A 15,663-nucleotide genomic window follows, 5' to 3' on the forward strand; every position below is an offset into this window, starting at 1 on the left:
AAACCACCATACCCAAAACAACAACGAAGGAGCCAGGAGAACCCACACTTACATGGTAAAAAACTTCCACAGGGAAAAACATTTTGCATAAAAAAAATAATTTAATTCAATAATTTTTGCTAACTCTTCATTCTCCTCCAACTCTTATGTCTCTTTTCTCTTACCACTTTTGCTAATTCTCGAGAACAAATATTTAGGATTAAATATATATTAAGTTTTTGTTAAATTTTGCAAGTTTTGTGACACTCATTGTGATTTTGTTTGGTTGAATGCTCATTTTTTTCATATCTTAATTCATTAATATGTGCCTAAGTAATGAGATCAATATTCGCCGTGCAACGCACGGGGTAAAAACGCTAGTAATAGAGAAATAAAAGTAATTATTAACACCGCAATTATAAACTTCATTAATCATGTAACTATGATATAGCAAGGAAACCTAACTAAAAAATATCATGTTTACTTCAATAAACTCCGTTTCATGGTGCGATGATTTTCATCTATTCTCTCAATTCAAACATAAATAACCTTTGAAGCTTGTTTAAAATTTTATATTTTTATTACATATAAAAATAAAAATACTACACATACATTTCATTAAAATTCACTTTTTTACCCCATCATATATCAAAAAAAAAAAGAAACAAGATAAAATTTTATTATCACTATAATGAAATTATAAAAAACCCTAGCTTTTATAATTTGATTTTAATTATAATCTTGATGCTCACGAAAAACGAATATTGCAATTTATAATCTGAACTCTCTACAAATCTTTGATTCTTCTCTCTCTGCCTCTTCCTCGCACGCACCACCCTCCGTCGCCGCCGCAGCCGCAGCCACTCCCCTCTCCGTCAAGCTGCAACCTCTGGTATGCTGTTTTCTTTTCACAACCCAGATTCTTCACTATCATCTGTATAAATTGAATTTCTATGCATCAATGTTCTACTTCATTGGAACTTTGAAGCTCACTCTGTTACGATTATGGTGTCTTGTTATAGGAGTTTAGCATGGGAACATACACACATTACAAGTAGAAGAAAATTAAATTGAAGAGGAAGAAGCTAGATAGATACTGTTTCATATTTGTTTGAATTCATTCAGTTCCAAATAAATGGCAAGCAAGAAGCTCCTTCGTGATTTTTTACTGTCCAAGCAATCACTCTTTCTTCCTCGCCAGGTTTTTCTTTGCCCCTTTTGTTTCTTTTGCTCACCCTAATTTTCTCTCATTTATTTATATATTTTTATTGCCATGATAGGGTTTGAGTATCAGTAGGAGGTTGCCGCCTTTGGTTTCGGTCGATAGGCGTAGATATAGTGTCTTTAAAGAGTTCTCTGAGAAGATTAAAGGTGAAGTTAAAAGGTATTTCACTTAACCTCTCTCTCTTTTGTAAAATTGGATTGCTTCCAGCTGCACAAGGTTGAGGTTTCACTTGACACTAAAACATTTCCTCATACATTGGACTAACTTCGTCCGTAGAAGCTTAAATTTCATTTTTGAAGCTAAGAAATCCAGCCATTAGAGCCAATAAGTTTTACCTGGATATTTGGCTGGAGTATAAGCTATGAAAGACATAACAGGGGGAATTAAAAAAACACATATGGTAGGCAGAAGTTAGATTACTCTAAAAGAAAAAAAAGTCTAATCCATACATGAGAACATGATGAAGAACCTTTAAGCAAAATATCACCTTCGTTGTCCGGTCTTTTCCTCTCTCTCCTTTTCTTTGTTTTCTCAGTTTAGCAGGAATTGTAATGAATGATTTTTTGTTTCTCCCCTCCCCCTGCACCTTCTTATGCTACAAGTCTTAATGGGGAGTCTGGCATGGTTTGGGCTGGCAAAATTTTCCTGTGCTGCCAAGTGCAATAGAATTACTACGTGGTAGACCAATGGCTTTGACATCTAATAGTTTAGGATGGACTCCTAAATCAAGTTCCTGGGGCAGGACTTGTTGGTTGGTTTTGAACCATTGACGTTCTTGCTTCCAAGATGTCTCTCTCTCTCTCTCTCTCTCTCTTATTTGGTTGCTAGACCACCCCCTTATATCCCTAAATTATATCCCTTTTTCCATGTTAGGGGACTTCTCATAATGCATTTTATAAGGCTTTGCTTGTCTTTATTATAATCACAATATAGTATTTTGACTCTTCATGCTACACAAGGAATACAATCTGATGGCATGACATCTGGGAATTCAATCATATATTCATGTACTAGCATTATGCTCTACAAGCACACAGCTGAAAGACACAGACACACACACACACGGTCAACTTACACCACAAACCACAACAACAACAAAGAACAATTATAAAGCCTTTTTCCACCAGACCGGGTCGGTTACATGAATCAAATAATGTCTTCGTGTCTTTATTGAAATCACTTCTTATTAGAAATCATTTAAATCTAGATCCTTCTTAATGATCTGGCTTACAATTTTCTTGGTGAGCATCTATGTTTAACAATTGGACTGCTGTGTATTTGATTTACCCTCGTTACCGGAGCTCTCCATGGCCTTTTCCTCCACAAATACCTAAGTAACCTAAGGCAGGATTCTACCGTCTATTCCCTAATATGCATTATGCAAACATTCTCTCTAAATGCATTCATTTATATTCATATCTTTGTATTCACTCATCCATCACAACATTCACATCTTTCTTCACTAGCATTCAAACCCATACAGCATTGAAGGTCTTAAAGATGTGCAATAAAGCTTTCTCGTGTGTTTGTGTTTAATAGGCAATGATGTTGTTCACTTATTATATTTATATATTTTTATTATTCAATTTGTTCTATTTATTTTCTTAATGGTTGTAATGGAAATAAGGATGTTTATATGTAAACTGGGACATTCCGTTAATTTATTTACGTAGACTAGGTATTTAAACCACCATCCTGAAACAAATGAATGATTGACCTACTCATTTGTATGGAGATGACAAAACTGGGTCTTTAAATGCCCATTTATGCATGCCTTGCATATCTTGTTCTGTTGACTTTTCCGCTTTGTTTTCCCCCTTTCACTAATGGGTGCTACCACCGTTCTCTTTTTGTTTCTTGTCATAAATGGTTGTAGCAATCCAGAATTCGAAAAGTCTGTCAAGGAGCTGAAAGAAAGGTAATTCTTGTTTTGTAGTCAGTGTAGTGTAACGTCAAACTTTTATCAATAGGCCTGAGCCGTACTGCTGTATTTTAATGGAGTGCCTGAGATGGTTAAATTTTGAATGCAGAACAAAGCAGACAACTGAGCAGCTGTACAAACAGGTTGATGAAGTGTGGACAGAAGCTGAAGCTACAGCGAAAAAGGTATAATAAAATCAAAGGTTATTTTCAATTTCTCTAGAGTCTGGATTATTAATTGATGAAATTATAGGGTTTAGACTTAAAGGCAGTGAAAGAAGTAAAAGGAATACAAATAATAAATTTGTATTGATATAATCATAGTAGCCAAAATCGGGATTACGACTTTAATCCGGGTGTTAATCGTAAATCGCAGTTATAAGATTTGACAAATTTCCTCTATATATGCATATAAAATATCATAAATAAATAAAAAAACACTTTCTGGTGCGATTATGTGATTAAGGTATGATTATTAGCCTTACGATTATGCCACAACCTATGAAGCACGGACTCGGACACGGACACGGGACACGGGCGGGAACGCCGACACGGCTAAACTCTAAAAAATAGGATACGGGGACACGGCTTATATATATATATAATAAAAAAACATGATAATATGTTCACAAAATTAAGAGAACATTGCACTATAATATGTTGATCAATTCAATACAATAACACACACAATTAAGTCAGTAACAATGCTTCTCAATAGAAGCAAAAGAAGCTTGAAAATTGTACTATTTATCAATATCAGGCTACATTTTACCAAAGATTAGGAGAGTTTGAACTAAAACATCATTCAACCATTAGTCTGACTGTATGGTAATAAAAAATTTCAGAAAGTCTTACATATTTATGGTAGTGTATATGTACATATAATATAATCGATTAGGAGAAACCTTAAGAAACTAATTTAGGATAGTATATCTGTATATTTGTAATTAACACTATTGATACCTAATCAGATTGATCTTACAATTCTGAAGTACAATGATGTGCAGTAAAATGAGATTGAATAAATGAATTGCACTTAAGGGGTGCAAACCCTATTACAAACAGGGAAAACAAAGAACCAATAAAAGCAAGGGAAGAAAGCCTTCACAGTACATCAAAGAAGGAAGCAAAAACCAGAATATCAATATCCAATACTCATAAACACAAATAATCTAACCATGCTCACTCTCTCTATCAAGTAAAAACTGCAAAATCAGAGTGAAAACAAAATAAAGGTCTTACCTATTTCAAGTAACAGAGAAGGGAAGCAAGAGAGAAGACCAAGAGGTAGGAGGAAACGTCACCGCTGGTGGAGAAGGAGGAGCGTCGCCGCTGGCGGAGGAAGGAGATGAAACACGCAAGAGAAGAGGAGAGGAGAAGCGTCGTGTTTGTGCGTTATGAGCCCACTGAATCATTGTTTTTTATTACGTTTGTTTGATGTTTAATTAGATAAGGTTGTTTATTTTTAATTTATCTTTTTTTTAAGTCAGAAAATAATAAAAAAATAGTACAAAGTGTCCCATATGTGTGTCCAGCCACAAAGGTGTGTCGGCTCAATATACAAGCCGTGTCCACGCCGTGTCCAAGCCGTGTCCGAGCCAAGAAATAATGTTTTTTTATTCAGACACGCCTCAGACGTGTCCGACACGTGTCGGTCACGTGTCAGTGGCGGGTCCGTGTCGTCCGCGTGTCGGACACGCGGACACGCCTCTGTTTTGAAGTGTCCGTGCTTCCCAGGCCACAACTAAGCCAGAAAACAATTAGAGATGCGATTTTAAGCGCCGTGGGCACCATTAATTGCATAGTCATGCGATTAAGCGATTTTAATCGTGATTCTGACTATTACGGAATACGGATATGGATATGGATATATTATTTTTGTTGCAAAAGTAGACTCTAATTCTAGTAAAATAGAGAAAATAATTACGAATCCTAATTAAATAAGGACAAAAACCAACATAATTAATGAAAAAATTAACTGATTCTAAAGAATAATCTAATTACCTTATATTACTTCAAGATAAGATCAAGATATTATAATATCTTTTTATATTCTAACGCCCCCCCTCACCCTAAAGCTTACTTTACTTTTAGCTCTTTGCAAATGTGCCCTTTAGAAAAATAAAAATAGTGAGGGGATGATTATTTAGGACTATTGCTAGGTCAAATGAATTCTCTACGGCTGTTATGGGGGTTAGCTGATCCAGTGAATGAAGGTGAAAAACCAACAGTGCCCAAAATTAAAACATGGTTGAAACAACGAACTAGGAACAGCTAGACAAAGCCTCTGGAGCATAGAAAATAGAGCAGGTCGGTAAAATAAATCCATAGGAAAATCGAGATTTCCAGGATGGACTGGATTGTTTGTTGGGGAGAGAATGACATTATTATTATTATTATTATTATTATTATTATTATTATTATTATTATAATTATTATTATTATTATTATTATTATTATTATTATTATTAGAGTTCTGAAGTCCAAACTTTGGAAAACTTGGTAGCGGAATAGATAGCTTGGATTGCCATTTATGTTCTTATTCTTCGTTGGGTTGTTCTTTTGATTCTTCGATATTGCCTTATTATTGAACTTGTGTTGGGGAATTTGGGATCCTGTATACTATAAATAAGCTGACCTGTTACCTTGAGTTTGATTAGTAACTGTACTTTTTGCAGGTTTCTCACAATGTAAAAGAGAAACTATCAGCCGCAAATGAGGAGGTCTGTTATTTACAATTTTTTTTTAATAAATATGATCAACTATTTATTTGATGGCTTATTGATATTGTTTGTGTAAATTAGGTGAAAGAAACTTTTTGGATAGGAAAGCAGGATTCTTCAGGATCAACTGACTATTCAAAAAAGCAGAATGCTGATGCAAACCAAGGAAGTACGACATCATCGGGTGAAAAACAAAGCCAGCATTCTAAGTCTAGTAATGCTGAGGAGTCATTGTTTGGCAAATTTAAGTCCACCATTTCCTCTTCCTCTTCAAACGTTTCTGCTGCCTTCCAAAAATTAAAGGACACTAAAGTAGTCAATGTAACCAAGAAAGGTTATGACATAATAAAGGAGGAGTTAAGTAGTAACCCGACCAAGAGACAGCGTGCTCCTGTCCCATCAAATGATGAAATCAGTAAAAGAACCGAAATTGTTGTTGTGCCAATAAAACAATCTTGGTGGAGTAAGAAGTTTGACGAGATCAAGGACAAGGTAACTGAGCTAAAGTTTTTTCATATTTGGACCATTAATGATACCTCTCCACTAGGTTATCTTTTCTACATTTTCATTTAGGGGAAAAGCCTTCCTGTATTCAAGCGATTCATCGAGCATAGCGACCCAGTGAAGAGAAAGGGCCAGGAGGTATTTTCTATCCCAAGGTTCTTTATTCTTTTAAAATAGTTCCTTTTTTAACATGAACGCCGACCTATATTATGCATTCTGCAGCTTGCCTCACTTGCATTATTCATGGACCATGGTTGTGGATATAGAAAATAGATTTCACATTTAACTTCCAATCACCTTATATTCCACATTTAACTTCCAAACACCACATTCCTCATCTTTTAATGAAATTGACAGATACTAGAAGACATTCGGGAGAGATATGAAACTACTGACAACCCCATTATTCACAAAATACAAGAGTATGTGTCTGAACTTCTCTTTGTGCTCCTTCTTGTTCTTTGAATTACCAAGTTATTGGCTATTGCACAGCAACGCATGGTGCAATAGTTTTCTGGTTATAGTCTAAATTGTTCTAATATATGTTGCAAGTTTTAGTGCTAATTCACCCTCTTTCTTGTACAGTATCAATGATAGCATGTTTCAAGAGACTGATGCTGCTATTTCTTACAAGGAAATCCGTCAACGGGATCCGTAAGCTCTTATTTTTGTTTTTATCGTAGTCTTGACATATTATTTTATTGGCTAACCAATTTTTTCTTTTATTTTGATTATATGAGCCAGTTGTTTTTCCTTACCAGAATTTGTGGGGGAAGTGCAGGAGGCAATAAAACCCGTGCTCAATGCTTACATCAAGGTTAGAGCTAAACTTATGTCAAAGATTATAGATAAGTGGTCTATAGTATACACAGTTAGACAGTCAACCACAACCAGAATTGTGTTCTTTCACTTTGCTTTTGGTAGTCTTGTAAGTAATGAAGTCCATTGTGACCTATTTTGACACCTTGGAAGGAATGTGAAGAGGTGGTAACAAGCCAGCTGGAGCTAACACCTAAGATTTGTTTTTCTGGATTTTACGCTGCAGAAGCAGATAGCTTTTCTGGAAGATATCCCGATACAAGCATATAGGCTCCCCTCCCTTACTCTAACCAACCCAACTAACTGTAATCTCCTAACCTGCTCAATTGAGCTCATTAGTTTCAGGCCCATCCCTACTATGTCGCCTAGTATTGACCCTTTTAACTACTGCTCTACTAACTGCTAATAGAAGTGGTTTAAATGTTTCCTATGTCATTTCCTAAATGCAAACCTGATATCAACGGATAAGCACTAAATTTTTTTCTAGGCTGGTGCATCTATCATTTATCAATTGCTTTTTAATTATATACAGGGAGATGTCAAAACACTGAAGAAGTACTGCAGCCCTGAGCTGATAGAACGTTGTAAAGCAGAGCATAATGCTTACCAAAGTCATGGTATCTTCTTTGATAACAAGGTGAGACTGTAAATTATTTGAATATTTCATATTGCTCTCTGTTCAATTATATTTTGTTTGAATATGAGGTTGATAGTATCAGAACACAATGTTTTTGCCTTTCTTTACCACCTGCCAAAGAAAAAGGAAAAAAAGAGAGAAGCGTTTGCTTTTGATTTTATTTGGACTTTTTGTAGTAGATTTAACTTCAATGTCTTCTTTAGTTGAACCAAGAGTCATTCTTGATGAAACTAGATAAATATAGCACAAGTAAAATGGTTTTCCAACTGCGAAAGAAATAATATAGTTATCTAATAGCTTTAGATATAAAAAAATTGAGAAGATGGCAGTGTAGGTAGGGAAAATATTTTATTGTCGCAGGAGATGAGCGTAAATGGTGTTAGAAGTATGCTTTCATTACTCTCTAGTATCATTTCCAGCAATTTTCTCATTTATCTCTTCTGAATTTATTTGTTACCATGCAAATGAACTATGGTGGGCAGATTTCTAAAGTCAGATTATTGTTTTACTTATAAATGATGCAATTCTATATTAAATAGTTCTCATAATCTTTCAGAATTTATCTTTCTTGAGCCTGTCCAGCCTCCTTTTGTGAATCTTGAATTAACAGAAAACCAGAATGGTAGAGAGAGAGAGAGAGAGAGAGAGAGAGAGAGAGAGAGAGAGAGAGAGAGAAATAGAAGAACTGAATCTGAATCTGTTATTGTATTGTTGAAAGGTAAATACAACTATGACTTAACTACTATATTTATACTAGAAGCAAAGCTTCTTACACAAGCTATTACTATTGTACTCTAATACTCCCCCGCAAGCTCAATGTGGGTTCCTTGCAAAGGAATCCCTAACATTGAGCTTGTCTTTGAGCTCAAGAAACCTAGTGGGAGCTAATGCTTTTGTAAGAGCATCTGCAACTTGGTACTGAGCTGGAACATGATTAACAACAAGTTGCTTATTGAGCACTTTTTCTCTTACAAAGAACAAATCTAACTCCATGTGCTTAGTTCTGGCATGTAAGACAGGATTGTGAGAGAGAGAAACAGTGCTGAGATTATCACAGAACACAGTAGGTATAGAATGAGCAATGTGAAGCTCTTTGAGCAGTGTTTGAAGCCACAAAAGCTCTGAAGTAGCAGCAGCTAAACTTCTGTATTCTGCCTCTGTAGAGGACCTAGCCACAACAGTTTGTTTCTTAGACCACCAAGAAACTAGATTAGGACCAAGAAACAAGCAAGCACCAGAAGTTGACCTCCTATCATCGGGATCTGAGCCCCAATCTGCATCACAGTAGGAGAGAATTTGCAGTGGAGAAGAGGATTGAGCTGGTCTAAGCAGAAGACCATGGTGCATGGTACCCTTGAGATACCTAAGTATCCGTTTTACTGCTTTCCAGTGAGGCTCAAGAGGCTGAGACATGAACTGACAGACCTTGTTCACTGCATAACTAAGATCAGGTCTAGTGACAGTAGCATACTGTAAGGCACCAACTACAGACCTGTAGAAGGAAGGATCAGCCACTGGATCTCCTTCATGTTTGCTCAATTTCTGACCACCAATCATAGGAGTAGCAATAGGGCAAGCACCTGACATCTTGGTCCTCTCCAACAAATCAGAAACATACTTGGCTTGATTCAGAAGTAAGGCACCATCTGGTTGAGGTTTCACCTCAATACCAAGAAAGTCATCAAGAGAACCCAGCTGTTTAAGAGAAAATTTAGCATCTAATTGAGTAATAAGGGTCTGGACCTGAGCAGAATCATTGCCAGTGATGATTATATCATCAACATAGATCAAAACATAAATGACCAAAGGCTTCTTGGAGAGAACAAACAAAGAGGGATCACATTTGCTGGCAACAAATCCAAATTGAACCAAAGCAGAAGTGAGCTTCTCAAACCAAGCTCGAGGGGCCTGCTTAAGTCCATAAAGAGCTTTGTGCAGCCTACAAACTAACTTCTTATCATGTTCAAAACCCTGTGGTTGCTGCATGTACACTTCTTCAGCCAAATCACCATTCAAAAAAGCATTGTTCACATCCAACTGTTGGATGGTCCAATGATTTGTCAAGGCAAGAGTGAGAATCACTCTAATTGTCACTGGTTTAATAACAGGACTGAAAGTCTCTGTATAGTCAAATCCTGGCTGTTGGTGGAAGCCTTTAGCCACCAACCGAGCCTTATACTTATTCAAAGTGCCATCTGGATTATGCTTAACTCTAAACACCCATTTACAGCCAATGGCTTCCCTACCAGGAGGTAAAGGAACAAGAGACCATGTTTTATTCTTTTGCAAAGCATCAAACTCAGCTTGCATAGCCTGTAACCATTGTGGATGAGCAAGAGCTTGCTTAACAGTGGTAGGTTCAAGCTGGACAGTTAACAGAGTAGGTTGAACTCTTGGCTGGACAATGCCATTCTTAGACCTAGTTATCATAGGATGGACATTACCACTAGAAGAAGGAGCAGAAACTTGACCAGAGGAAGTAGGTATGGTGACTTGTGAGGGAATTTCAGCAGAAGCTTCAGACGTAGCAGGGGCTGAAGCTGGTGAAGTTGAACTTGGATTTTGGTCAGATGAAGCTATAGGAGAAGGCAAAAATGGTGATGGAAGTGAGGAAGAAGGTTGAGCAATAGCTGGCTGTGAAAAATGTTCAACAGAAGGTAAGCTAGGTAAAACCACAGCAGGAGATAAGGATGGAGAATTGGAATTCTGAGCAAAAAGCTTAGGATAGGGAAAAGTATGTTCATCAAAAATAACATCCTTAGAAATATAAATGCGACCACTAGAAGCTAGGCATTTGTAGCCACGATGAGAAGGGGAATACCCAAGAAATACACACTCTTGAGACCTAAAGTCAAGTTTATGAGAATTATAAGGCCTCATCAAAGGAAAACAAGTGCAACCAAATACCTTTAGAAAGGTATAATCTGGAATTTGCTTGAAGAGCTTGTAAAGAGGGATATCAAACTGAAGAGAAGAAGTAGGTAATCGATTAATGAGATACACTGCTGTAGAAAAAGCAAAATCCCAGTAAGTAAGAGGAATAGAGGCATGAGCAAGTAATGATAACCCCAAATCAACAATGTGTCTATGCTTCCTCTCCACAACACCATTTTGATGATGAGTGTGAGGGCATATCAGCCTATGATGAATACCAAAGTCCTTGAGGAAGTTAGGAAAAACTCTAAACTCACCCCCCCAATCAGTTTGCAAAGCTTTAATTTTAGCATTTAATTGTAATTCAGAAGAAGCTTTAAACTGGTGAAAAGCAGAAATAGCCTCTGATTTGGCTTTCAAAAGATAAATCCAGGTATATCTAGAATAGGCATCTATGAAAGTAATGTAGTAAAGATAACCAGATGAAGAAGGAGAGGGTGAGGGCCCCCACAAGTCACTATACACCAATTCCAGTGGAGAAGTATATTCAGTAGTAGACAAAGAAGATGGCAGTCTATGAGACTTGCCCATAACACAAGCTTTGCAAAAATCAACATCCATTTTATTTGAAACTGGAATTTTACAGAATTGTAGAGCTTTCCTAAGAACATTTAGACTAGGATGGCCTAATCTAAAGTGCCACAAATTGGCAGTACAAACAGAAGAAACAACACTGGGTTGCTCAACAGGAGCATGACCACTAGATGAAACACTAGTATGAACAGACACTGGATGTTGAACTGGAGCAGACAAGCTAACTGGAAGATGACTCAGCTTGAATTCATGAAACTTGTAAAGACCATCAGCTCCAACAGAACCTTGCAGAAGGACTTTGCTAGAGGCCTGTGATTTAACACAACAATAGTAAGGATGAAATTCAAAGAACACCCCATTATCCCTTGCAAATTTGCTAACACTGACTAAGTTTTTGGTAATAGAAGGGACATGCAAAAGATTATTAAGAACAAGACCAGAAGATAGAGTAGAGGAACCAATACCACTGATAGGCAGCCCTTGACCATTCCCAACAAACAACTGATCCTGCCCTGCAAAAGGTGTGAACTGGTGAACATTCTGAGATTCTGAAGTAACATGGTGGGAAGCCCCTGAGTCAGGATACCAGGGTTGAGCAGGAGATGTTGCTTGTGGTGTAGAAGTGGATGTCTGAAAAGCAACATGTGCCTGAGCATAACCCATAGGAGAAGGAGCAGGGCCTCGATATGGTACTCCTGGAGAAGAAGCCATAGGAGCATAGCCAGAGGGAGCTGGAGGATAGCGTGGAGGCCACTGAGATGATGAATGTTGCCAAGGTGAGGACACAGGAGCACTCCATTGTGAATTCCACTGAGGTGTAGAAGACCACTGTGAGTTAGAGTGCCATTGAGGAGAAGAATTCCACTGTGAATTCTGTGGCGAATTTTGTGGCGGTTTCTGAGGCACAAAATTAGGATTGAACCTGTGGTAGCACTGCCAGACATCATGACCAAATTTGTAGCAAAGTTGACACTGAATAGAGCTGCGACCACGACCACGACCTCGTGCTCCTCTTCCTCGAGAGGATCCACGACCATGTCCAGAAGAATCATACGAGTCCATAGGATCAGAGTCCTGAGATTCACCCTGAGAAGTGGTGTGCGAAGCACTCTGTGTCGAAACAGCAGAAGAAGACGGAGTTTGAGGATTGGAGAGTGCAACATTCACAGAGATCTCACCAGTAGCAGAAGGTGTACGATACTTGCCAAGTCGCGCCTCCTTCGCGAGCAACAGAGCCTCGAGTTCATCGATCGAGTGCTCTTCAAAGCGAGTGCTGATGAGAGTGATGAGATCCTCGTAATCCGAAGGCAGTCCTTGAAGAATAACATCCAAATGCTCGCGAGGCGAGATTGGATCTCCAATCGCAAACAAAGAGTCAATGATACTCTTGATTTGGAGCAGAAACTCAGAAATCGTGCGATTACCCAAAGTCGCACTTCGCAACTCTGTGCGCAACTGCGTTGATTTCGCACGAGTTTGATTGTGGAAAAAGGAATGAATCTTCTCCCAGAGTTGAAACGAATGAGCACATCCAATCATGCGAGAGAGAACTGGAGTAGAAAGTGACGACTGAAGCCATGAAAGCAAGTATTGATCCTTCGATTCCCAAACAGAGTATGCGGGATTGAGAGTTCCAGCGACGCGATCGCGTTCCGTCACAAACCGAGGAGGAATTTCTGGATCTTGAACCAGAACATGAAGATTGTGAGCCTTGATGATCGGTTCCACTTGCTGTTTCCACAACAAGAAATTACGATCAGAGAGTTTCTCAGAAATCGTATACGTTGACAGAGATGGCAGCTTGAAGCGGTGCGGTGGCAGCGGAGACGCCGGCGGCGGTGGTGGAGGCGGCGTAACTTCTTCCATGGTCCGCAGGAAACGGTTAGGCTCTGGATACCATAACAGAAAACCAGAATGGTAGAGAGAGAGAGAGAGAGAGAGAGAGAGAGAGAGAAATAGAAGAACTGAATCTGAATCTGTTATTGTATTGTTGAAAGGTAAATACAACTATGACTTAACTACTATATTTATACTAGAAGCAAAGCTTCTTACACAAGCTATTACTATTGTACTCTAATATGAATGATAATTTCTATGATTGGACCCTCAAGTTCTTCCCTAAAAAATTGTCAGTAGTGAGTAGACACATTGGTCATTGAGAATGCATAAGTTTCATCCTAATCTCTAAAATCTTAAAATTTCAGTCATCAGTCTCTAGACTTGAGATGCATTAGTTCCTAGAAGGTCTGACGTTGCCAATGTTCATGGTTTCTACCTTCTAGGGACTACAATAAGGTTTGTGTTCTCAGGGACAAATGTGTCCCACTGCTAGATTTCTGAGATACAAATTTGGAAGTTTACTTTATTTCTATCGCCAAAGCTTGATTAAGGTGCTTGTCTAGGTGTCCCTATTATGATGTTCAGCTTTATTTTGATATTTAACTCTGCAGATTTTACATGTATCCGACGTTGATGTAAGAGAGACCAAGATGTTGGAATCATCTCCAGTTATTGTTGTAATGGTACTGTAAATTATTACCTTTTTGTTAATTGCTAATTGACTAAATTTATTCTTATGCCGTGGGAACAAAAACTAATTATGATGGTTTCTGTTAATTGAATTTTCAGTTTCAAACACAACAAATCCACTGCGTACGTGATAGGCATGGGGAAATTACAGAAGGGGGCAAGGTGAATGCTTGTGTTGTTTACTGTTTCATGTCCAAAATGTTAAAATGCTGTTGTTCTATGTGCTCAATCTTGAATATGTATCATGTATGCAATACCATTTTCATGCTTGTATTATTTTTTCTAATGATGATTTTTCTTACTAGGATACAATCCACAATATATTCTATCTTTGGGCTTTACAACAAGTGAACCAAGAAGATAATGCAGAAGATGGCATTTACCTAATGTGGAAACTCAGAGAGATGCACCAGCAAGGGATTCAAGCCCTTATCTAGGACTTATTCTTCTTTTCACAATTTTGCCTTTTGCGTTGATGTTCTATAGATTTATGAATTTCATTTCTCGTGGGCCAATTGCTATGTCCCTGTGATGCGTCCTCTAATAGTTTTTTAACACTAACGACTTGAAAAAATAATGTGTACTGTAACGAGTTCATTGATGTATAAGATATGAGCTAGCTAGATTCGTCAAGTTTATCATGTCTCATTTATACCTGTGAGTTTCACGGGTTTATATATATTTTACATTTATAATATTTGTGAAAGTGAATTTCTATGAAATATGTAAAATAATAATATAACTATATAAAAAAAGTGTTAAGAAAGGAAATTTTATTAGTTAAAGATAATTTACAGTGAGAAATTTCATTGAATTGTCAGCGTGAATTGAGCTTTTTTATGAAGTTTTAGCTCAAATTGCTACACAGTAATGTTAGTCTAGATGGAGAAAGTTCATTGCACACATGTTTATTTCGTATTCAAAAGTATATTTGTGTCGAGTTAGCTGAAAATTTTTGAAGCATAAAGTTCTCATAGCACTTATTTATTTTTTCTGATAGAAAATTTTACTTCACCATTTAACCTTCTAGACTTCTAGGTGTGTCAAACATGTTATAGTCATATTACTTATGCGTTCACTTATGAGCTAAAAAAAATATTACCTATGCGTTCATACAAGATATGCTATATTTTACCATTAAACATGATCAAACAAAGCAAGTTTAACCTTGTGGATCAATTCACACAAATTAAATTGGAAATAATACAAATTCAAGTGAAATCCTCCTTCACGAATTTTAATTACCGCAATCAAACACATATACCCACTAGTCACTACAAATAAAAAAAAATGAAAGGAAACAGAACAATGAAATCAAAAGAAAAAAAAATGGAAAGCATTCAAAGGAAGAACTTAGAGCAATCTAACCATTGGTGTTACAGGATGCAATTCCATCTCTTGTGACATGATGGTCATCAGAAAATTTTTAATAACTAAAATAATTTTTATTTTAATATATTTTATACGGCTGGAATTTTTCTCAAGTGATTATGTGAGTTGATAGATTAGTTACGAATGCTCGCAAGAGCTACTTGAGCGTTAGTCAAATCATACCATTATTTTCTCATTTACGCTCAATATTGAATCCCATTAAAGTTGTTGTAAAACTGGCGTAACAAATATTATAAATGAAAAATTCAAAATTATTTTTCTAAAATACAGATAAAAAAAATAGGTGTAAGAATTTTAAAGTGCTTCAAATAGTTTCTTATTTGAGGAAAAATTAATTAATTTAGGCATACTCTCTTTTTAAAATGAAAAAATAAAATAAAAATGAAATTGCCCTAGTTTTACGGTGCCCACTAGGGTGGACCATTTATCTTTTGGTCCCCCGGTGGTCCATTACTTATAACCGTTGG

General features: G+C 37.0%; 1 protein-coding gene across 1 annotated transcript; it reads left to right on the forward strand.

Moving 5' to 3' along the window:
* The first annotated feature begins 713 nt into the window (after window positions 1–713).
* On the forward strand, window positions 714–14,437 carry LOC130726645 (mitochondrial import inner membrane translocase subunit TIM44-2-like). The gene is made up of 15 exons (XM_057577947.1): window positions 714–871; window positions 1,002–1,180; window positions 1,260–1,363; window positions 3,081–3,122; window positions 3,235–3,310; window positions 5,803–5,847; window positions 5,929–6,339; window positions 6,421–6,489; window positions 6,709–6,773; window positions 6,937–7,005; window positions 7,096–7,168; window positions 7,703–7,807; window positions 13,726–13,797; window positions 13,904–13,966; window positions 14,110–14,437. The coding sequence occupies exons 2-15, from the start codon at window positions 1,115–1,117 to the stop codon at window positions 14,239–14,241; spliced, it is 1,392 nt and encodes a 463-aa protein (XP_057433930.1). The 5' UTR covers window positions 714–871; window positions 1,002–1,114; the 3' UTR covers window positions 14,242–14,437.
* Window positions 14,438–15,663: the final 1,226 nt, after the last annotated feature.

This window comes from Lotus japonicus, chromosome 6 (assembly GCF_012489685.1).
Source record: "Lotus japonicus ecotype B-129 chromosome 6, LjGifu_v1.2".
In the NCBI taxonomy this organism is placed as follows: domain Eukaryota; kingdom Viridiplantae; phylum Streptophyta; class Magnoliopsida; order Fabales; family Fabaceae; genus Lotus; species Lotus japonicus.

Coding starts and splice junctions, on each gene's coding strand:
- LOC130726645 (XM_057577947.1), top strand. CDS start 1,115: ATGGCAAGCAAGAAGCTCCTTCGTGATTTTTTACTGTCCAAGCAATCA. Junction 3,311..5,802: donor CTGAAGCTACAGCGAAAAAG/GTATAATAAAAT, acceptor TACTTTTTGCAG/GTTTCTCACAATGTAAAAGA. Junction 5,848..5,928: donor TATCAGCCGCAAATGAGGAG/GTCTGTTATTTA, acceptor TGTGTAAATTAG/GTGAAAGAAACTTTTTGGAT.